We start from the raw sequence: 23,012 nt of genomic DNA, 5'->3' as shown, positions 1-23,012 counted from the left end.
AAAGTAACAGACACTGACTTATGCAATCACACACACACACACAAACACACAGGCAGACGCATATACACAAGCAGAGCCATTTTTCCTCCATTTTTCCTCTTCTCAGCAGCAGTGCAGTCAGCTGCAGGTCACATGACTGGCTTGCCTGGGCTCACTGAGCATGCTCAGACCCCTCAGTGTTGTCAGGCAAAATATAAGACAGCAGTAGCAGCAGCAGAGATCTGCAATAGATAAACACACAGACCCACACACACACCAGCTGGATTGCCGCTCGCAGACACACACACCACAAAGCACAAAGAAGACAGACGCCGTAGAATTGGGGAACCGTGGCTCTGGTTTCTCTAAAATCCTATTTTAATGGGCTTCTTGTCATCTATCATTTCAGTAGAAAACAGCCACCGAGAGAGGGAGAGGCAGGTGTGCCCTTTAAGAGGGGGAGCAGCTGAGGCAAGGACAGCATCCGAGTCTCCATCCTCTGTGGAGGTAAGTGTGGATGGGGATGGGGTAGGGGTGCAGAGCGTGGGGGGATGGGAAAATCCGCCTGACTGCATTTGTGTTTGCGTTAAATATGATCAGAAAGCAGAATGGGGACAATGGCGGTGGATGTGCGTGTGTCTGGGGGGGTCAGTTTGCTGGCGACTCTATTGGTATGTGAGACGACAGAGGCTATGAGAATGGCGAGCAGTGGGGGGCGATGGGAGGGGGGGGGGGGTTTAGATGCTAGCAGGGCTGAGGACATGGCAGGGCAGCAGACGTATAGATGCAAGGAGAGTAGCTGAAGTGGAAGATGGAGCCTTGTTTAATAGGATGCAGTTGATGTCTGGAAGGGTGATGGAGACAAGAAAGGAGCCAAACCTTAACAGGAAAAATGACAGATATCCACAATCAGGAAGAGAAAAACACATTTTGTGTGTAGACGTATAGATAATGGCCCAGTCTAAGGGTAGAGATGGGCTATGTCAGTGTCCTATGTCAGTCCAGAAAACAAAGAGGAAATTAATAATTGGTGTTCATTTAATTATATTGACCTATATGTAGCATAGATGCCTTCATGCTGGTTGGTTTTGTAGCCAAGCCATTGCCATCCAGTCTTTGTTTGCACACATCTCAGGATTCAGTGCTATTAGAAATTCTTTATTATTTAGGTTTGACATGCAGCAGACTATGCAAATTGTAAATTTCTATTCTGACGCTGCCGTGTGAAATATGCATCTCTGCATCCCGCAGCTTTGAGTCTCGTTGAAAGAATGTCATTGTTTACATGTCTGACACAAAATGTGATGGGCCGCCATGAAATGCAGTGTGCTGTAGCTGCCTCTGTTATATCAGCAATGTTGTTTACCCTCGCAGTTTTTCATCTGATCTTGTCACAATTTATTTCTAAATCTGGACCGTATAGAAATTAAAAAAGATCTTTTTTTCCCTCATCATGACCGCTGTAACTATTCATTTATAGGCAACCATTATTTTAATATGTTAAATTGTGCCCATGTGCCCACAATGTACTCTCTTGTATGCTAACCCGGGAAATTACATGGCGTTTCAATGATTTCCTTCCATTTATTTGCTAAGCAAATCAAAGACGTCAGTCTAACAATGCACTGACATCATTCAGTGTGCGTCTATAAAAGGTGTGCGAACCTTTGGTGCTTTGGTATTAATAGATGAAGTTCCTGGGAAAAAAAGCAAAACAAAACAATGAAATGGAGACATCCTGGGTACTGAACGTACAGCACATATCTCCCACACATTCTCTCCACGGTGATTAATGCCACTCTGAAAGGAGGCAGAGATGGCTGTTGCTAGGATACATGGCAAGGTGAAGTGCAGACCATTTAAAGAAAAGAGGAGGAGGGCACCATTTACAAAGCATGGCATCACTGGAAATGGCCTCTTTGTTTCATGTTTTCTTCCGTTACTGAATTTGAATTTCTATTTCTATTTCTCCCAGGTTTTGCTCTTCTGAAGAGTGCGAGAAAGAGAGGTGGTCAGCCAGAGCCCTCCGGTTTTCTGTTCTTGTTCCTTCCACCTGGAAATACGCTGCAATGGTTGGCAGTATTCAAAGGCCTAAACCTGTCTGAGTGAGCCCTATGAACAGCAGACCCAATGGTAAGACAGCTTGGATTCTATTGGCGTAATAATCACTGCATACGATTAAGCCCTGTCATCCATTCATGGTTTGTTTAAGATTTATAATTAAATAAAACTACATTCCTGTGGACAGAAGTGCAAACTTTCCATAGACATTTAGATATTGTATTGGCTTAATCTAAGTATATTAAACAAGTTAAATACTGTAGGTTTGTTTTGCTGGAAATGAGACATGGTTATTTTTCTAACGAAAACAAATATATATATTTTATCAACTAAACTCTGATTGTAAACTGAGTATTCTTTTGAAGGCTGAATTCAGAGAATATCTTGTCTTTGGGAAATAAATCGCGCCTTTTCGTCTCTCTCTTTGAGATGCTATAAAAAGCAGTGTTTTGAAGCCGGTTGTTTTGAACGCTAGGCTAAATAGGGAGATGTGAGAACGGATGTGAGATGAAAGGATGATAGAGAGAGGTTGCAATTTCTTTCCGCTCCACTATAATGGCCTTTTCACAATGTGTGGGCCCACAGGACATCAAAGGCCAGTGTTGGACAGATGAGGAGTCGGACGGGGAGAACGAGTCGGAACAGTTCCTGTATGGCATTCAGGTACAGCAGAGGCTACTGTATTACACTTCCTACATTACATCTCTGTGTTTAATCTGGTGTTTGTCAGGACAATGTCATTTTGTTTTCAATAATTATGCTTGACAGCATTGTTATTATCGTTTTAATTTGACATTACAATAACCTCAAACTAGTTTATTATTATTTTTTTTACAAATACTATTATTTTAGCTCCCAACAAACTGTAAAAGAGCTTTGAAAGGATGTGTTTTACTGACTAACAACTTGTAGTAAGTGTTGTAGTAGTAGTAGTAGTAGTAGTAATAGTAGTAGTAGTAGTAAGTGCTACTTCTGCTGTAATATGTTTGGCAGCAAAAAAAAACAACCAATAATTGGACCATTTAACCATGAATAACCACTGCAAGTTTCACAGAAAACCAGCTGCTAGTTTTTGAGATATTGTCATAGACCTAGGTGTTGTTCAAAGGGGATTTCTGACCTGATGTTGGCACCAGATAATAAGTCAGGGGTCACCAAAATCATTTGGGGGATAATGAATATTCTGACCAAATGTCACGGCATTGAGTGAATAGTTGTTCAGATATTTTGCTCTAGTAGTGCAGAACAGATGGACCGGCTGACTGACATTTCCATTTTAATGTCTCACTGCTGGCAGGGCAAACACTTTAATTAATCTGAAGCAGAATATTCAGTTAGAATGAAAGTGTAAGAATATGTCAATGTTTGACAGCGTTCTGGGCTTGGTCTCAAGTAAGACTTTTTGCCAACTGATAATAGCAAAATAGCAAATGACATTTACCACCAAAGTACAATACAGGTTTAATAACATTTACCACCAAAGTACAATACAGGTTTAATACTATCACCCTATGCAACCTTAAAGTGGCAATCTTGAAGATTTTCATTTAAATAAATGTCTTTTAAGTCACTATTACCAAAGGAGGTAACACAGTGGTGATTGAGCCAAGGGCCTACTGATGAAAGTATTGCAATATTTATATATTTGCAGTATTACAAACTGGGTGTCTGTGTTGACATTCCCGGTGAAAAAAATGCTGTATTACAGTTTTTCTCCATTGTGTGCACACAAAAAATTTAACTATGCACACAATTCTGAAAACTTGAAGCTTATGTATCAACAAAGAGACTCCAGACTGCTGAACTCTGAGCACTAGTCCATTGTTTTTCACTCCAATAGAATTGTGTGCAGGATTTGGCTTCATCTAGTGGTGTGGTTGCAGATTGCAACCAACTGAGTACCCCTCCGCTCACTCTTCCCTTTCCACGACTGCGGTAACGTGAGCCGACGAGTGCAAAACCGTGGTAACGCCGTTCACCTTGCTTAGAGGCCATCTTTACCATAATAACAATATTTTAGGAGCAATGGAAGTCCGACGGCAGCTGGCGGCTCACACTACCGCAGTTTCACAAGCGTGTCGGAGAACTACGGTGGCCTTCAGGAGACGTAAAAACGCAAAAGAGGACCTGCTTCCTATGTAGATATGAAGGGCTCATTCTAAGCTAACGAAAACACACCGATTCTTGGTTTCAGGTGATTATTCACTAATGAAAACATAGTTCTGAATGTTATATTCCATTTCTGCTAATAGATCTCCAGAAATGTTACACACTGTTCCTTTAAGGATGTCATCACAGTCACCCAGTTTGTAATACTGCCAATATATAAATATTGCAATACTTTCATCAGTAGGCCATAGGCTCAATCACCATTGTGTTACCTCCTTCAGCGATAGATAGTGACTTAACAGACATTAATTTAAATGAAAATCTTTGAGACTGCCACTTTAAGTATCAATCCCAAGCAACACTGTCAAATTCATTTCCGTGGCCCTCATTTAATGTATCATCTCATCTTGTAAAGTTCAGTGCTTCACTTCCATATAAGATCTTAATCTGTTCGCCATCCTTTTTTTACTGCTATCTTCCAAGCCTAGTGATTGAAATGTAAATCCAGTCTGGGACTTAAAGCTCATTGCTATGCAGTCAGAGAACATGAAAGCAGCGTAGTGAAGATAAGGATGAAAGTGTAGGATCTGTTCTACACACTCAGAGCTGAGGAGACGAGAGTCTGACTTCAAGTCTAGACGCTAGGAACACGTATGACAGACTTAGGTAAACTATAGTTATTAGTATTTGAAAATGCTAGTCATGGAGGAACCAGGTGCTGATGTAATCACAGAACGTACTAAATCACAGGATGTGAAATGCCAAAAAATACATGCACATGTACAAATTATTTCCTGAATACAATTCTTTGTTTCTTCCTCTTTATCAAATGTCACATTATGTAACTCTCTGATTTTATTGCAAATGTAAGATGTGCTTGATGTTGGATCAGAGCTGGGAAAGGCTGACTAAATGGAACATGTCATGTCATCATTTCATGATGTGCAAATGCCATGAGACTCTGGTCTGGAGTGTGGTTGAAGAAGTGACAGACTGAGTAGCTGAGCTGATTTGAAAAAAAAGCTACAGTATGTGTTGCGATTAAGAGTGGGTTAAAAAAACTAGTTAGTAAGTGAGCAGAGAGGCCTGAATAGACAGCTAAAAGCACTGGATAGATGGTTGAAATAGATAGCTAATAATAATGAATAAACAGTTCAAATAGTTAGGTAATTATAATGGATAAATGGTTGGAATAGAAACATTCATTACACAATATTCTAACAATATACACTTTTATATAATAAATCGTCTTAAATAACATCCCATTTCAAATCACCTTAAAATTCAAATTTGAAGCGACTAAGATTTATTTCCATTCTGTTATTCTCTCACATTAACTGTATACATACTGTATAACCACTTGTTCTCTTACCATTGATACAATACTAAAGCCTTTACAATCTGTATATAAACAAGCTCTCTAGATCGTGGACCATAAACCTAAAAGCTGTCATTATTACTGTAATGTACATGTACTTCCTGTGGTGATGATATGAAAATGGTCTCCTTTGCTAGGGAAATCTTATTCAATTTCACAATGCTTATTTAATATTCAAAATTCTTAATGGATTAGCACCTCCTCCATTTACCACATTCATCTTCCAGAAACATGTTGTGGAGAGATTAACCAGATCTAGAATAAGAGGGAGACCTAGTTGTTGTTTATAGTTTTGGAACATCCCTCCATTAAATATATGACAGAGCGACTCTTTGCATATAATCTTAAAAAAGAAAAAGCAGCTGGACCTTGTATTGTCTGCTCACATTTGCTTAGCTTTTTGTCTGTGTTTGTCAGATTATGTCCTTTCTGGTTTTACCTGTCTTAGTAATGTAATGTGATATTATGTTAACATTGTTTTGTATTAGTTGCCTGCATTTTACATTTCCTACTTTGAATGATGCTTGCTTTACTTCTTCAAGCTTTTCATCCTGTTCAGCTGTCCGTGTTCTGATTATCCGGTTCAAATTTTTACATGTTGTGTTAATTGTTGTTGTTTAATGTCTATTTTAACATTTGGCCAAGGGACAACAGTTGAAAATGAGCCTTTTGGCTAACACTGGCACATTTACAGTGATGTTAACATGACGGGTGGTGTCATTGTAAGGGTGCTTGAGTTCATCTGAGAGGGCTGTGGGGTTACGTCAGACAAAACCACTGTAGCGTGTCTTGTGCTGTAATTGTGACCAGTGTTATGCTTGTTACAGGGGAGCTGCGCTGCTGACCTGTACCGCCACCCTCAACTGGATGCAGATATTGAGGCAGTAAAAGACATCTACACTGACAGTGCTGTCTCTGTTAGGTACAACACAGATACATCGAAACACACACACACATCTGTTGTGCTATGTTCTTACCACGAGCAACAAAAGCAACAAAACGGCCAGCGTGGCAGGCTACATTGTCGGCGAGTAGGCGTTGAAGTGTTCGTTGGGGTAGTTGTGTTGTTAAATAGCACTGGGAACTGGCTAACGGCATTTTGTTTTTTTTAGATGGAACGTAACATGGTGAAACAAAAATTGGTTGATGCTTCACTGCATCATTGGAGCGCTGAAAAAAGTTGAGACCAGCTCAACTTTATTTGTAGCGCGTCACGTAGCTACAAGTGTCGGCCGTCAGTTTGTAGCTTTCTGTGCTTCCATTGAAAATGACTTGTAGAATGTTGCGGTGTCGCTCACAGTGTGAACACAGCTTTAGAGACATATTTTGAAAAAAAAACGTACACGGGCACAGTTCAAAGATATTATGTATTCATTTTAAAGGTGCTCAATACAAACTTCAGAGCATATCTAGTGCTGCCACACAGTTCTCAACACGGCGACAGCTGAGCAGATGGCTTGCAGCTAACGGTACTAATAGCGCTAACGGTGCAAACAACAGCAACAGTGCTGACGGAGCTAACAGTGTTAACCTAGGGGGGGGGAACTGGAGGGTGGGCGCTACACTTCCGCAATAGTGCCATAGGTTGGGATGGCGTTATCAGCGATAACTGCTGTATGAGTGCAGTGCAGAGCGGCCAGCATGAGCTAGCCAGTGGGGCACGCTCACATGCACTAAAAAGGCACACGGCTGGCCCGGCTACATCAACAAAGCAAGGCAAAGCTCGGATTACAACACACACAGAGGGAGAGCGACTTCGTTCTCTGCTCAGGTAGACATTACTCCTCTATATCTTTACATAGCTAATAGTTGATGCAATATTAATGCTCTGAATATGGTATAGGGAACCTTTAACTAGGCACTGTCTGGTAAAATAGGAAAAAATAACCCCTATTTTCTCCCTCAAGGGATAATCAGTTGAAAGGGTTGGAGTGTAATGCATCCCATTACTTATGATAAATGACCTGTGTCTGTTGTTGTGTCTCCGAACAGGGAGTATGGAACCATTGATGACGTGGACATCGATCTTCATATTAACATCGGTTTCTTAGATGTGAGTCAGCATTCTTCTCTCTCCGCACACACCTCCTCCTCCTCCCTTGCCCATTACTATTCCAACGTTGACATTTTGCAAAGTAACACATCATTTATAATGCATCGTGTGCTCATAATTTATTCATGTAATGAGAAATGGCCCTAATTAGGATGCTAACTCTGTATATTTGTGTGTATGTGTGTATGTGTGTGTGTGTCTGACTCAGGAGGAGGTTGCAACAGCTTGGAAAGTTATCAGAACAGAGCCCATTATTCTGAGACTGCGCTTTTCTCTTTCTCAGTACCTCGATGGACCTGGTGAGTAAAGATCAGTCAGTGTGGATTTTGGTTTTCTGGGAGGGACTTTAGGTATTTGTGCCACTCACTGAGCGTAGGAGGTGAGTACAATATGTGCTACACGAGAGGGAGAGTGAAAGAAAAGAGGCTGTGTGTATCTGTGCACTGTGTAATAATATTAGTCATCTTTACTCAGAGCCGTCAGTAGAAGTGTTCCAGCCCTCCAATAAAGAAGGCTTCAGCTTGGGCCTACAGCTCAAAAAGTAAGTTGATTGAGCACCTATAATCTTTTATAGTGGAATTGTACATAGTAGATTTCATTATTTTAACCTCAGATTTTGCATAACCAAATGTGCAACATCAGAAAAACAAATCATAGATTATATATCTTTCGCTTTTTGGTTGCCTAATCCACTCACACCAAATAATAATGCACACCAACAGCAAGATTTAAAGCATAATTCACCATCTGCCAGGTTCACTCACATATCTTCCTGTTTGACTCTCCTTATCTGTAACATGGCAGAATCCTGAGCACGTTCACCTCGCAGCAGTGGAAGCACCTCAGTAATGAGTTCCTCAAGGCCCAGCAGGAGAAGAGGCACAGCTGGTTCAAAGCCGGAGGAACCATCAAGAAGTTCCGCGCCGGGCTCAGCATCTTCTCCCCCATACCCAAGTAGGTCTCTCTCTCTCACTGTGCATCTCCATCAAGGCATCCACTCAACCATGCCTTTGTGTAACATACAGCATGCTACACATTTTAGGCTTGTAAAAGACTGATGCTGGGATGATGTGTTTTTATGGGCCAAGCAGGAAATTAGCATCGCCCTGGTTCCCTCAACAAACAGCCAATTGGATTGTTCCATTGGGTTATGGATTACTGCAGAAAATAAGCTCTGTGGCAAACAAACATTTATGATACTTACACGTTTTGTTCAGCAAGATAATCTTCACAAATGAACACCACTGTTATGATTTTTGAAGCGTATCTTCAATCGCCAGAAGTAAAAAGCTAACACTAGGCTATAAACGAACTACATCACGGTCGCACGACTTCACATCACCACCACTAAGCTGAAGGCGGACTGGTGTTCGGCGTGAGGACGTTTAGTAGTCTCATTTAGCCACTTGTTAGCAACCGCCTTTTTTAAGACACCTAGAAGCTTCAGCTGACGTATTTTATGACGTAGAACAAAATGTTAAAATCTCTTCAGCTTCTGTTAACCACAGATCTTATTTCAGGCTTCTAACCAAAAGCCCATTCAAAAAAACCCATTGACTTCAAGACGAGGGAACTGGAAGTGCTAATGTGTTAGCTCATTTCCAGGTTTTATGGCTCATTCCTGCAGCACTCTACTGGCACTCCAATAAATCAAATCATTTTTAAACAAAAATTTTGGCCAGTGATAATACAGCAATGGAGCTCAGTTATACTGTCATTGTGATGCTTGGTTTGGATGCTGATGTTTACAAAACACGGTTACATTAGTTATCATCCTGATTGTCCTATTTTCACTGTTTTCAAGTGCAATCAGTCAAGTAGAAAAGCACAGATGAATTAACTTCAAGTACAGAAAACAATCAGGCTATTTTGGTGTTATTTTGGCACAACAGTTGCAGTATGTTCTTTCATTTTTTTCCCGTGGTAGACAGATATTTGAAAGTGTTCCTGTAACTCAAGTGAAAGCTATTTTTAGAAGAAAATTCGTCTTTCTTCAGTTGTCAAAGACGTTTTTAGGAAGTAACAGAAGGCCGTGGATTAAGTTTATCCATTTACAAATGATTGTTAATTATCATTCAGAAACAGCATATTATAGCTTATTATTGGACTTTTAATTCTAAAGAATTAGAACAGTATATAGTGCACTCCTAAACTTCAGAGATTCAATCTGCACCTAGGCACAAAATGTTCTGAACTCCTCATTCTGGAGACGTATTTATTACTTCCACATTGTGTCTCTACTTCTTTCTTTTGTCTTTCTCCTTCATTCTTTTGTGAAGCACTTTGTGATGTCTGATCTAAAAAGGTGCTATATGAATACATTTACTTACTTACATACACGTGAGCTATTTTCCCAAGACTGGATATTTCTATTGGAGGATAGTGATGGAAATACTTTGACAAGGTTTTGTCTGTGAAAGATGAACTGTAGCAAAAGAAGACAAGCAGGGAAAAGGAATCTCTGACACTGCATGTTTCAGATTGACTTCGACTCAAAATTTGATTTCCCAAGGGAAAAGGAAGTACCCTTCTTGGCTTCTTGTCTTATTCCGCGATGCTTTGACAGTTATGGGTGCACAGGGATTGAGTCTCGGCCCACTCGATGGAGGTCAGCCTCGCTAACTACTAGGCTGTCTTGACATCCTCACAACGTGACAGGAGTTCTCATGTCAAGAGTGTACATGGATAATGTAGCGAGAGTGATGGTGGAAGTGAACACTGGTTCTCGTATATTAACAGGTAGTGACTTGAGCTACTGCCCAAACTGATTTCAGTTGTCAGAGCTAGTAGAAGTAGTAGTGTAAGTTTCTTTAACACGTGTCGCTATAAAATTAGCCAGGTACTGACTGTGTTAACACATTGCAGTCTTACCATGCAAGATTACAGCTGAGGAGATGTTGCAAATGATGTCATTGATAATTAAAGAGGACCTGTTATGCTCTTTTTCAGGTTCATACTTATATTTTGGGTTTCTACTAGAACATGTTTACAGGCTTTAATGTTCAAAAAGCGCTTTATTTTTCTCATACTGGCTGTCCTGCAACACCTCTTTTCACCCTCTGTCTGAAACACTCTGTTTAAGCTCCTGTCTCGCTCTCTCGAAAAAGCCCAGTCTGCTCAGATTGGTCAGCTGGCCCATTCTGTTGTGATTGGTCAACCGAACCAAACTCTTCGGACTCCGCTCCAGCTCCGTATAACTAGCTTTGTTTGAGGGCGTGCCAAACTAGCCGCTAGGCAGGTATTATGAAAATGTTTTACTTGGTGACATCACCACGTTACCGAAGAAAAGGCGGGACATAAAGTGAGGCGTTTCAGACAGTTCAGGAGCAGTGTTTCTGTGGGGGAGAATAACTCCGTTTGGCGTCACTTTGCAAACATTTTACATGCACAAAAAACTATATAACACACTAAAGGAAAGGGAAAAAGCACAAAAGCATAATAGATCCTCTTTAAGATTTTACTCAAGGCAACATTACAATAATAAGTTCTGAAATTGGCCTGATTTGGCCTTTGAAGCCAAACCCTCCACACACACAATGACATTATAATTTTCTCATTGTAGATAAAATGCCCAATGAAGTGATGCGCATGAATTGCTTCTTGCTTTTTTTTCTAGGTCTCCGAGTTTTCCTCTGATCCAAGACACAGTTTTAAAAGGGAAGCTGAGCGTCCCGGAGCTGAGAGTGACCCGCCTGATGAACCGCTCTATCTCATGTACCATGAAGAACCCCAAAGGGGAGCTCTTCAGCTATCCGCCAAACAGCCAGGTTAGTGCCAGTCTGAACGAATCAGCACCCATGCATCTCTTAGGTTCGGAGTCCGATATCTTTCAGTTTGAATTAACAAAATGCCACTGTCCTCCCACTTATTTGTCTTTACCGTGTCTCACTCACATGTCAAGTTGTGGTCATAGTGTTTTTGTCACAACTCTGAGGCTCTAAACTTTACACTCCTTACATTTGTATCACTGCTGATGTATGAACTCATGATATTGTAATGTATATTTCTGTTTTAATCCACTGTGATGATCCACTCTGACCCTCTTCTCAGTCACCCGCCACCTGCACTGTTCCCACCTGAGCCTTTCCTTACCCCTACCGTAACATGGCTGCTGCGCCGTTTCCCATAATGCTTTGTCTTCACTTGACTCATCAGACTGTGGCTGTCCCGGCGGCCAGGGCCCCTGCGCAGATTACCACGAGGCAGCTGATTGAATTGTTTTTCTCATCCCAGGCGGGCGGCCACTGCAAGAACATCCCTACCTTGGAGTATGGCTTCTTAGTGCAGGTTAGACCTCACAGAGATATGAGCTATCTGCTGGTAGCTGGCAGTGACAAGGGGTGGGGCCCACATTACATTGTTGTGTCTCATAACAGGATGAGCCAGTCTAACTAGTAACTGCAGTTCAAAATTTTTGTTTGGTGACATTTCTGCTGCAAAACTAGCCTTTATATGGCAGTCCTTCAGGTGGGAGTGATAACTGGGAACACAACTTCTCTCCAAACAGATAATGAAGTACTCAGAGCAGAGGATCCCTACGCTCAACGAGTACTGCGTGGTGTGCGACGAGCAGCACGTCTTTCAGAATGGATCCATGCTGAAGGTATCGGAGATGAGAAAGAGAAACATACAGTATAGATTTAGAAATACATAACGGTTAAAAAGAAAAGTCATGAATGGCATGTTCGTGATGTTTTCTCTCTCTATTAGTAATGTGAACCTGTTAATGGATTTTCCACAATTGTAGTAGTGAGGCAGCAAGATAAAGAGTGATAACAACAGTGTGTGTGCGTATGTGTGTGCATTAGCATACTTGTTTTTGTGTAGATATGTAGTGCACATTGAAACGAGTGTATTCTCATCCCTCTTTGTCTGTATGTGTGTGTGTTTGTTTATGTAGCCGGCTGTGTGCACCAGGGAGCTGTGTGTGTTCTCCTTCTACACTCTGGGTGTGATGTCCGGAGCTGCAGAGGAAGTGGCCACCGGAGCAGAGGTGACAACAACACAACAGATAATATATGATATAATTCAGATTATTTGTATTTTTTTTCCTAATTTCTTATTTTAGATTAATGAATAAAAGCGTAACATATATGTAAGACAAACGAAACACAAGCATAAAACACTGGCACGTGTTTGACTATAATAATGATTTCTGATTAGTTGTAGTTTATATGTGTTTTTGGAACTGAGGCAGGTTTTTCTGTTGTAACGCACTAGTCGATAAAAGCATTAGAATCAGTCGATAACAGCTTCACACAAAGGAAGAAAATGTAAATGTAAAATCCCTCTCTCCGCAGGTGGTGGACCTACTTGTGGCTATGTGTCGAGCTGCTCTCGAGTCTCCCCGTAAAAGCATCATCTTTGAGCCCTACCCATCAGTCGTTGACCCCAATGACCCCAAGACTCTGGCCTTCAACCCAAAGGTCAGCATCCTCACTACTAAAATCATGATTACCAACTAAATCAATACACAAATCTCATTCCGAGATGACATATCCATTTGTGAAACACAACGCCTACTCTATTAAAACCACTCCTGCTGTCGGAACAAAACTAGAAAATATTATTGTAATTATCCACAAAATAATTGCATGATGTTATGTAACTGTGATGCTCTATTATTATATATTATTAGTTGCATCTTTGTATAGTGCAATGAGTGCAATTTTCTTTTTTATAAAATGTATAGGAAGAATTTAGAATAGCCAACTTTCACCTCTACAAGTGATTTTAGATGTCTGTATGTTGTTCCCTCTCTCATTGCATACAATGGATGTTTGGCTCAACCGATGAACACAGAAGAAGAATTATGAGAGACTGCAGAAAGCATTGGACAGCGTCATGTCCATTCGGGAAATGACCCAGGTACAAGGAAGAGATGGGAGGGAAAAAAGAGATCTAGGCTACAGTTAGCTTTAATGTATAATGTTTAAGATCTAATAAGGTTTTTTTAGTTTATATTAGATCATCACTCTATGTCCACCCCATGACTGAAAATGTCCATTGCACAGTCCTTGAGCAGCATGGGTGGGGTCTTTGTTTATCAGAGTGACAGTTGTTACTGCTTAGCTTATCTTCTCTATCGCTCTGGTTTCTATTGTTTGTTTACCCACTGTGGCTTGACGGCATCTGTACTATGTATAAAACACATAATATGTCTAGATTCAAACACTGGCTCATTTGGCTTTGGAAAAAAAAAAAAAACTGAAAACAACACATGCTTGTGTGTTTTTTTTTTTTTCAGGGCTCATATCTAGAGATCAAGAAACAGATGGACAAACTTGACCCTTTGGCCCACCCCCTGCTACAGTGGTGAGTAGAGAGGATCTGTTCGGAAAATGGGTTTCATTCTGCTTTGCATGTTGACTTCATTTCAGAAAATAACATACAGCACAACGTATCAGTAGAGAGCGTATCAAATAGTGTTGTCAAAAATATCGAAGTATCGATACATATGGATCCGAAGATTTGAAAAGGTTTCAATACTAATTTTCGACAGTATAGATACACGGATATCAGCTGTGCTTTCTGCTCTCTTTTCTCTCCGACAACGAGTAAACACAAACAACGCTATTGGTCTTTTAAAAAAAAAAAAATGCCCTCAATGTTGTCAATTTTTCCCTGTTGTATCGACAATGCTATCGAATATCAATACTTTAGTATTGTATCAAAGTTAGAAATTTCAGTATAATGACAACAGAAATAAACTTACCATATTAGATAAATGATCATGGACAACACAATAATGCTGATGGTCTTATGCCAATAGGCCTTTTTCATGAAAGACATTTTGACATTTCACAGCAGGAAAAGCACAGCTGTAAATAATGATGGTTAAATTAATTGTCACACTGTCATGGCTTACTGGGACACTTGAATAGACTGGAGCCATTGTTAATGTTATTAGTAGTGCTTTTCCTATTTTGACAAGTCAAAATGCTTGCTTTTCAGTGCTTGATCTCATACATTTAGGTATCTGGAGTGTCAACCAACCCACAAACTGTGAAATAAGACCACCCAGTCAGTTTTTTTGTGGGCTGCCTAGATCAGAAAACATGTGATTCAACAAGCCATTCAGATTTGGCTCCCCTTCCTATGTCACATGCAGGCTCATTAGAATATATCGGCTTGAGAACTACCTTTGTAAAGGTGCACCATATTTTTCTCGCAAGCCAATCAGAGCAGACTGGGCTTTTTCAGGAGAGGGTCTTAAAGAGACAGGCACTAAAACATCTAAATCTTTTAGACAGAGGGTGAATACAGGTATATTCAGACAGACAGTATGAGAAAAATAATGCGTTTTTGAACATTAAAGCATGTAAACATGTTCTAGTAGAAACCTAAAATACGAGTATGAACCTGGAAATGAGCATGATATGTCTCCATTCAATTCTGTCTCACCTTATTTCATTCATGTTTCGATCTTCTCTCTGTCTATTTCGCAGGATTATTTCCAGTAACAGGTCTCATATCGTCAAGCTGCCTCTGAGTAGGGTAGGGAAGCAGAATGACATCGCCTCAAGTGTCCTATATCAAATTAGTTTCTTATTACTGCTACATTATGTCATATAAATGGTTCATACTCACTCTCTATCTGTCTGTTTGTCTCTCTCTCTCTCTCTTGCTCTCACTCGTCCCTTATGATCTCATTGTGATAGCAACTGAAATTCATGCACACCTCCCACCAGTTCCTGCTGCTCAGCAGCCCCCCGGCCAAGGAGGCTCGTTTTCGCACTGCCAAGAAGCTTTATGGCAGCACCTTCGCCTTCCAGTGAGTCCACTTTGCTCCTCTCATTAGCTGACACAGCATTCATACAGTCGAAACTCCTTATGTTTTAATCGAATGACTACTTCGGAGCTTATAGCTTGTAAAGCTACAGTTACAGAGTTAAAATCATTATATCAGAGAATAATTTGTAGTTATTATACTGTTAAGCTTCTGGCTGTTGGGCAAATATAATGTGAGAAATCACCCGCTGTAAATAATTGATCTCAAATCAAGCATAGTCACTAAAATGCATGCATAATTTAGCATTACAGCAGGGCACACTGTCAAACATGAACACGTCTCGTGTGTAACACCTGGTCATTTTGTTGCGGATGGAGGAGCCACTCTATAGCAGATTTTTATGGAACCGTAACAAACAACAGCACAGAGCGGCGACCGTTCTCTTGGACGGAGAAACCACCTCGCTAAGCCAGCACATGGAGCCAAGCACTATCTGTGAGATCGAGATTTGTACTGTAGCAGATGGGGCTTTGCTGAATATTTTAGATACACACGGCCCATCTGGGCACATGAGGAGTGCTAACAGTCTCTCTTTATGCTGGTTAATACTACAGATTTGATCATTCTGAGCAGGAAATGCCAAATTTGTATGTGAGCTTGGCTGCCATCATTTTATATTGATATAAATAGAAACATAGAAAATATAAATACATGTTCAGAGTCAGTTTAATGACAAATGGAAAGATTTAGGAGGGAATCCTTCAACGGCTGATACGTGAAATAAATAACTTTTCCCTGTTTTATTTATTGGACTGTTGGAACAAGAACTTGATACTGCTTCAACACGAGTTAAAAATAACAGCACCCATGACACCACTCTCTGTTCCTGTTGTATTTTATTTTAAGACAGTCCAGATACCTGCACTGGGAGACAAAAAACCCATCCTGTGCTGCAGTGATGGGTTGTCATCTTTGATCTTCATCTGTTAATACTTTTTTTTTTTTGTATTAAATGATATAAATTTGGAGAACTATGATGATGTAACAGAATGTCCCTAAATGTCCTTGCACAAATTGTATAAATAGACGACTACAGAAGCTCTTTGTGGTGGGCAGGAGAGAGCTTCAATCTTCTCTCTTCATGGATTTCTAATTGTAGGTTTCACAAAATACTTATGTAAGAATAGAAAGTAAAAAGCTGTAAAGGTAATGTAACAACTTTCATTGATTTTCTTTACAGTAATAAGTCATGACATTTTCAAATACAGTAAGTAATATAATAATAAATGAAATAATCCTTTCCTCAGACAAAATGCGCCACAGTGTTATTTTGAACAGCATGGATCTGGCCCACTACACATCAGTGGTTGCGCACGCTGTTTATAGTCACGCAGCACTTTGTGTCATCTCTTCTTTCTCATCTCTCCCTCTCTCTACACTTGCTCTAGTGGTTCCCATATAGAGAACTGGCACTCTGTTCTGAGAAATGGACTAGTCAATGCCTCTTATACCAAACTGCAGGTACGTACTGTAAACCTGGCAGTTGGCTGGAATTTACGATGCATCTCCTCTCGGACAGTGAACCTGCTCTCTGACAGAGCAGGCTCGCTGTCCGGCTGATTCATTTTTGCAGTTAATGGATGCCAGCTTCCCTTACGTCGGCTTTGCGATTTGGCATTTTAGCGAGCGGGGCACACTGGGAGATTCTCCCGGCCGATGTCGGCGGCTTTTTCTGCTGCCGCCGCCGACAGCAGCGGACAGCACGTCTCTTCCCTTTCTGGGACAAAGGGAGGAGGCCGTGGTGTCGGCTGTGATGTCGGGAGGCTGACTGTGTGCCTTGTTGGGGTTAACCACATAGAGCACAGAGTAGACTAGGTCTGAAGCTGAAGGATACGAAGGACAAGCTCCATGGTAGTGAGTATAGACTTCCTGTGGGTGAATGAGGAGGGCTTCCATAAAAGGTCAGTAACTGGCACCACTCATTATGGGTCAAATAGTAGCCTCATTTAAACTTAGTTGATACCAAATGGGTACAAGTGACCAAATCAGGACCATAAAGTTTCAAGGCAAAACCATACTTTTCTTCCATAAGTGTATTCCGGTTTTTACTCAGGTCTGCATCCATCTGGATCTTTATATTGTTATGCCAAGGTTGTTGTATAATAATAAAAAAAAGAAAAAAAGATCAAGAAGCGAGCACTAGAGAACGCAGGATTGTCTAATTTGCACAATACGGCAGATAATGACTGCTCGGAGATACACCGGCACGTCTTGAGAATAGATGAAAAACAATTAAATGTGAAATCTCAAGGATTTTTGAGACGTTCACGTCGGCCGTGATTGCTCTATCATGCTGATGCGTTTCATTTATGCCTTCTTTTGTTCTCCAACTTTTTTGAACTTTACATCTTTGATCTCGCCTCAGTGCTCATCCGCCTCCTCTTTCTCCTCTCCGTCTCACCTTGAGCATTGACACCCCGCCTTCCTCTGTCACTGTGTTTCACAGGAGGACTGAGTATATGTCTGCCTCCAGCTCCAACCATCACACAAAACCTCTCGTCTATCGTTCCTTTTGATTTCTTCCAGACGTTCCAACGTCCTGACCTCCATCTCCCTCACATTTCATTCCCAAACTATCAAGTTGCTCTTTGTTCTTCCTCTGGTTCCACTGTGGCGTATGAACACTTGTCCATCTTACACCTGTGGTCCTTTCCGTTTCCCTCATTCCGGACATTCTTGTGTGGAGGCTCAACATCATTATCAGTCATCCTCATACCTCATACCATCTTTACCTTCAAGCCAGCATACATGGCCTCATTGCTCATGTCAGCATTGCTTGAATACCTGAATATTTCACACACAGATTTCATTCACAAAACTCAAGAGCATCACGTGATCTTCTCCAGACTACGTTATGTTGTGAGGAGAAAAATGCGTTGGCAGTTTAAAGGTGTGATTGTGTGGGTTCTAGGTGTTGTTTCAGATCACTGGAATAATAAAACTATCTTTTTTTTTTTTGTCTTTGGCTCTTTGCGATCCGCTGTCTTTGGATTTTCACATGTGTGTGTGTGTGTTTAGCCTGCTTGGTTGGTGTTGTTTGCCAGATAAACTGTCACAGAAACATATAATACACTGACTTATACGTGCTTTCCTTTGATTTAACTACACTAGGACTAGTATGTATTGCACTGTATGTGTGAGTACATTTGTGTGGGTGTGAGGTTGTCCTGTGCAACTGCTCAGTGACCCTTCCTTCCTTCCTGCTCTTTTCAAACCCAAGCTGCATGGGGCAGCGTATGGAAAGGGCATCTATCTGAGCCCCATCTCCAGCATATCTTTTGGATACTCAGGTAGGAACGGCTCATTCCTCCCCACTCAGCCCTCCTCCGGCCCCCCTTCCTCCCTTTTATTCCACCATGTTGACTGCTCTATGTGTGTAACATGGCCTGATTATCATCCTGGAACACTTCATTTTCACATTGCGGGACCTTTCCATGCTATCCTATTGTGCTGCTCTGTGTTGTGTGTCCGTATTGGGGTGCTGGGCCTTGGGCCTTTTTTCTCTGAGCTTGTGTGCCGCCTACCATACCATACATTACGTTGTGGCTGTGTGAAATGGAGCTGTCAGTGGATCTGTGTGTGATATTTTGTACTTTGTTGGCTTTTTTTATATTATTTTCTTTTCATGGGGTGGGGGGTGAAGATGCATTTAAGTCCTTACCTTACTTTCCCTTGTGTATTTTCACTGAAACACATATTCATAGGTTGGTTTTGAGGTTCCGATATGGATTTGGTGCTGATCACGTGGACAAGAGGTCAGCAGGTTGCCGAAGGGGCCCACCGGTTTGGATTATTAACAAGCCTCTAAGCAATGGTTTTCCAGTTTTATAGATGGGTGTGGAATTAATTATTCCGAGCTAAAAACTTCAAATAAATGATGGATGTATATCCATTTGGCTTAGTCTGTTCTTGCTCAATCAAAACCAATAATTACTTATCAGAACTAATGGTAAAATCTAAAGCATGCAGTTCTGATAATGGCAGTGCTTGCTTGCTGTATCACCTTGTTGTGTCGATAATATTCAGTAGTATTTTGGACCAACCTTCATATGAAGGTTAGCACTGTGGGTAAGAATTTCTCTGTACAAGGAGCTCAAGACCACTAGAGGAAGGTGATTTCACAGCTTGAGTGACTCGATGTAAGGTCGTTCTGACTCAGGGTTGTTTGCTCTCTTTGTGCTGCTTCTTGCAGGAATGGGGAAAGGACAGCACCGCATGCCCACCAAAGATGAACTGGTGCAGCGTTACAACCGCATGAACACCATACCACAGGTGAGGGAACGGGACATATTACATATAAAGATATACCATATCTTTTTTAAAAGATAGTCGGCCACTGTGAATCCTGCACAAAGTATGCAAATAAAAATAAACATACTTTAGAATGTTTTGTATACCGAGTTCAATTGTTTCCTGCATTCACTGTGCCTTAGTTGTGACTATTACATTACTATCATCTGCTTACTACATCACTATTACTCTGTGCAGTTTCAGTGTTTGTCATTCTCAGTGTTACCATGGATACCGTCATCAGCTCAGTGAGGTCATGGTGTTTACTGTCGCAGCTTGGCGGGACTTAACTGTCATCTCTTTTTTTCAATAGAGCCGTCCAATACAATCAAGGTTTCTTCAGAGTCGAAATCTGAACTGCATCGCTCTGTGCGAAGGTAATCACAAAGCAGAAGGTATCATATGTGTTAAAGCTGAGATAATGTGTGAATATGTTGCATTAGTATATTCGATTAATACACTTTGATGTGTTTCTGTCTCTAAATGAATACACATTTAAATAAGAAAACAAAAATATAAAGAATGATATTATTATATTAATTAAGTTATTATTACAGTAATGACCTAATGCACACATTTTAATAAATCCTTTATCAAACTCGTAAACCATTTACAGAAGAAAAGCAAAACAGGAAGAGAATGCCATTAAGTTAGATCATTAAAATCTAAATAAAACCGGGTAATGTGACTACTGTATTAATGTGCCGTTCAAAAAAAAGAAGTCATAGCAATTATCATAATATGATAATCATCATCATAATAGGAGAAAATAATTAAAGATAAACAAAAGAAATAATGTGCATCAGTTCAGATAATAACGGAGTTAAAGCCCTTAAGCTGTTGTGCATCTTGTGTAACAGCAACACCACTACAGTACTACAACCAATAATAATCGTAATGATAGAATAAGCACTCATTTTGTGTTGAAACCTGCTTCTCTCTCTCTCTTCAACAGTTATCACATCTAAGGATCTGCAGAAACATGGTAACATCTGGGTGTGTCCAGTATCCGACCACGTCTGTACTCGCTTCTTTTTTGTGTAAGTATTACCAACACTTTTACTGAAAGAATGCATAATTACCAAAGTAGTTGGCATAGCAGCCAGGCAGCAAATATTAAAAATAATCATCACACTTAAAAGACATAGTTCATCACTCCGGTTGCTTGTTTTTTTTCCTGCTAAACCACACATGATGAAGGTGATTTAATGAAGAATATGGTAGTATATGCTGCAGCTTTCCTTCATCATCATTTTAAATAAGCAGTGAATAAGTGATGGCTGAGTGGTGTTACCGCTCCACTCAACTGGGTTCCTCTCAGATCATAGCCTTTCAATATGATGTTTAAAACTGTTTTGTCGCTCAGCAAATAACACATGGCATCCACGCTGGCTGCCGGTGTTAGGGCTTTGGACACGGGCATTCACCAGATGGCAAAGTCTATTATCGTGTCCACTGCTGTCTTCTGAGTCGGAAATTAGATTTGAGATGGCCTGCAATCAAATTTAAATCACAGCTAAATATAATTCAATTCTGACCTTGTGCTCGGCGTATGGTTGTGTTTTTTCAGCTTGAAGAAATGTTGATGAGATTAGAATAAAAACAGGAAGATCTGTTGTGTCAGACCTAACAATGCCTGTTCTAAAATTATTGTAATTCACTTGCTTTCACAGATGACAGCAACTCACAGAGGCTTGTTTGTTTATGGAAATATTACCTTTTTTATCATCAGTGTTATGTCTTGCTGAAGAGATTACAATAAACTAAAGTGGTTTATCTTTACCGGGGCCATTATACCACTAAGTAGCAGAAAAATTGAGGGAGTGAGCAAGAGGGCTTACACAAGCCTAGTCCATTTGTCTAGTCTCGTTTGTTTTCTATTTAGTCTGGTTCGGTTTCACAGTGCACAAATTAAAGCGGACCAAATAAAAACATGTATTTGCTGAGGGACAAATTAATCTTTTTCGTTTCGTGACCTGCCACTTCTATGCAGGGAATCGCAGACTTTGATATATTGCTGTCAAAGTTTTTATGCCTCTGCTCTGGTGAGAGCCGTGGCCTGAGGCATTATGTTTTCGGGTTATCCGTCCGTCCGTATGTCCATCCGGACCAGTCGCTTGGAAACGGTCCGAGAACACCTCTCGCAAGTGGTCTCATACCGTTTGTTTTGGTCCGCACCAGAGAACGATTACTGTGTTCACGACTGCCCAAACGAACCGCACCAGAGTTTGTTATAAACAGACTGAATGTTGGCTTGTGAAAACACCCTTAAGCAGCTATTGATGAAAAGTTGAAACCACATGTCAAATCATCTACTGTATATGTGCAGGTATGAGGATGGCCAAGTAGGAGACGCCAACATCAACACCCAGGAGCCTAAGGTGCAAAAGGAGATCATGCGTGTGATTGGGACCCAGATCTACTCCAGCTAATGGCGGTTCTCCATACGTTCTCTCTGGCGGAGGCACACAGGCAGGCAGACAGCGAATGTTTGGGCGAGCCGACCTCAGGCCTGATAACTGAAGGCCGAGGGAGCTCTTGAGCACATTATTTCTAAAAGTCGTTTTGTTCTGGTCCTCTCATTTTCCTCTCCCTTCTTTGTTCCTCTTCTCCGAGTGGTTACACATTACATGTTCATTTAACCTTCAGTTCAGGTTTGACCTGGTTAAAGTCAGTCTCAGTTAACACACCGCTAAAGAAAAAAAAAAGAAAGTAGCCACTGGTATGGCTCTCCACACATGCACACACTTTCAAACCCCTGGGTCGACTGGGATTTCTTATTTCTTGCAGCACTTTCACTGATCTTTTGGACTAATTATCTCTATTTATCATTTCTCTTTGTGAATATCTAGTAAAAAAAAGAAAAAAAAGAATCATTCCAAACGATAATTACATTCCTTTGTGGCAAATAAGTGATGGATTTACCCGCACATAGAAGTTTGTTCTCTTATTGTGTTTGCAAAGGCATTATCTCCGATCCGTTTATTTAATATTCTTTGACTAATGACATGAATTAAGGTCTGTGACATGGTTATCTGAGGGGCGAGCACTGCTCTGTCATTTTGTCCTTGTTCGCTCCCAGAATCCAATAAGCGAGGTGTGGCTTGAACTCACGCTACATACACTGTAGGCACTTTGTTTTTGATAACATCATCAAATGTACAAATCCAGCCATTAACAGAACAGTGATTTTTCACTGCAGAATCAAGACAGATGTCATCGACGATGCACTTCCAAAACCTCACAGCCCCCCAAATGTCAAACAAACGGGAATTTAAAAAAGAAAAAAAATATCTGACTGGATGGAAGTGACAACAAGGGTCATAAAATAATATAAAAAAACAAACAGT

At 40.7% G+C, this 23,012-nt stretch overlaps 1 protein-coding gene across 7 annotated transcripts; it reads left to right on the top strand.

Moving 5' to 3' along the window:
- Window positions 1-175: 175 nt before the first annotated feature.
- LOC141752610 (protein mono-ADP-ribosyltransferase PARP6) lies at window positions 176-22,554 on the top strand. Of its 7 annotated transcripts, none has more exons than XM_074610665.1 (23): window positions 176-486; window positions 1,955-2,112; window positions 2,626-2,703; window positions 6,355-6,449; window positions 7,520-7,580; window positions 7,789-7,879; window positions 8,055-8,121; window positions 8,385-8,534; window positions 11,197-11,347; window positions 11,736-11,867; window positions 12,088-12,183; window positions 12,481-12,573; window positions 12,881-13,006; window positions 13,383-13,448; window positions 13,828-13,895; window positions 15,029-15,077; window positions 15,242-15,354; window positions 16,761-16,833; window positions 18,593-18,662; window positions 19,565-19,644; window positions 19,976-20,039; window positions 20,618-20,702; window positions 21,992-22,554. In XM_074610665.1, the coding sequence occupies exons 2-23, from the start codon at window positions 2,110-2,112 to the stop codon at window positions 22,092-22,094; spliced, it is 1,914 nt and encodes a 637-aa protein (XP_074466766.1). In that variant the 5' UTR covers window positions 176-486; window positions 1,955-2,109; the 3' UTR covers window positions 22,095-22,554. The 7 variants fall into 7 exon arrangements, 6 of the variants coding, with proteins under 6 accessions (XP_074466766.1, XP_074466798.1, XP_074466788.1 ...); XM_074610697.1 differs by having other exon boundaries at window positions 179-486; window positions 11,814-11,867; window positions 13,386-13,448; XM_074610687.1 differs by having other exon boundaries at window positions 179-486; window positions 11,814-11,867.
- The last annotated feature ends 458 nt before the right edge of the window (window positions 22,555-23,012 follow it).

Source organism: Sebastes fasciatus, chromosome 2 (genome assembly GCF_043250625.1).
Source record: "Sebastes fasciatus isolate fSebFas1 chromosome 2, fSebFas1.pri, whole genome shotgun sequence".
Lineage (NCBI taxonomy): Eukaryota > Metazoa > Chordata > Actinopteri > Perciformes > Sebastidae > Sebastes > Sebastes fasciatus.
This window is presented reverse-complemented; position numbering and strand designations above follow the sequence as displayed.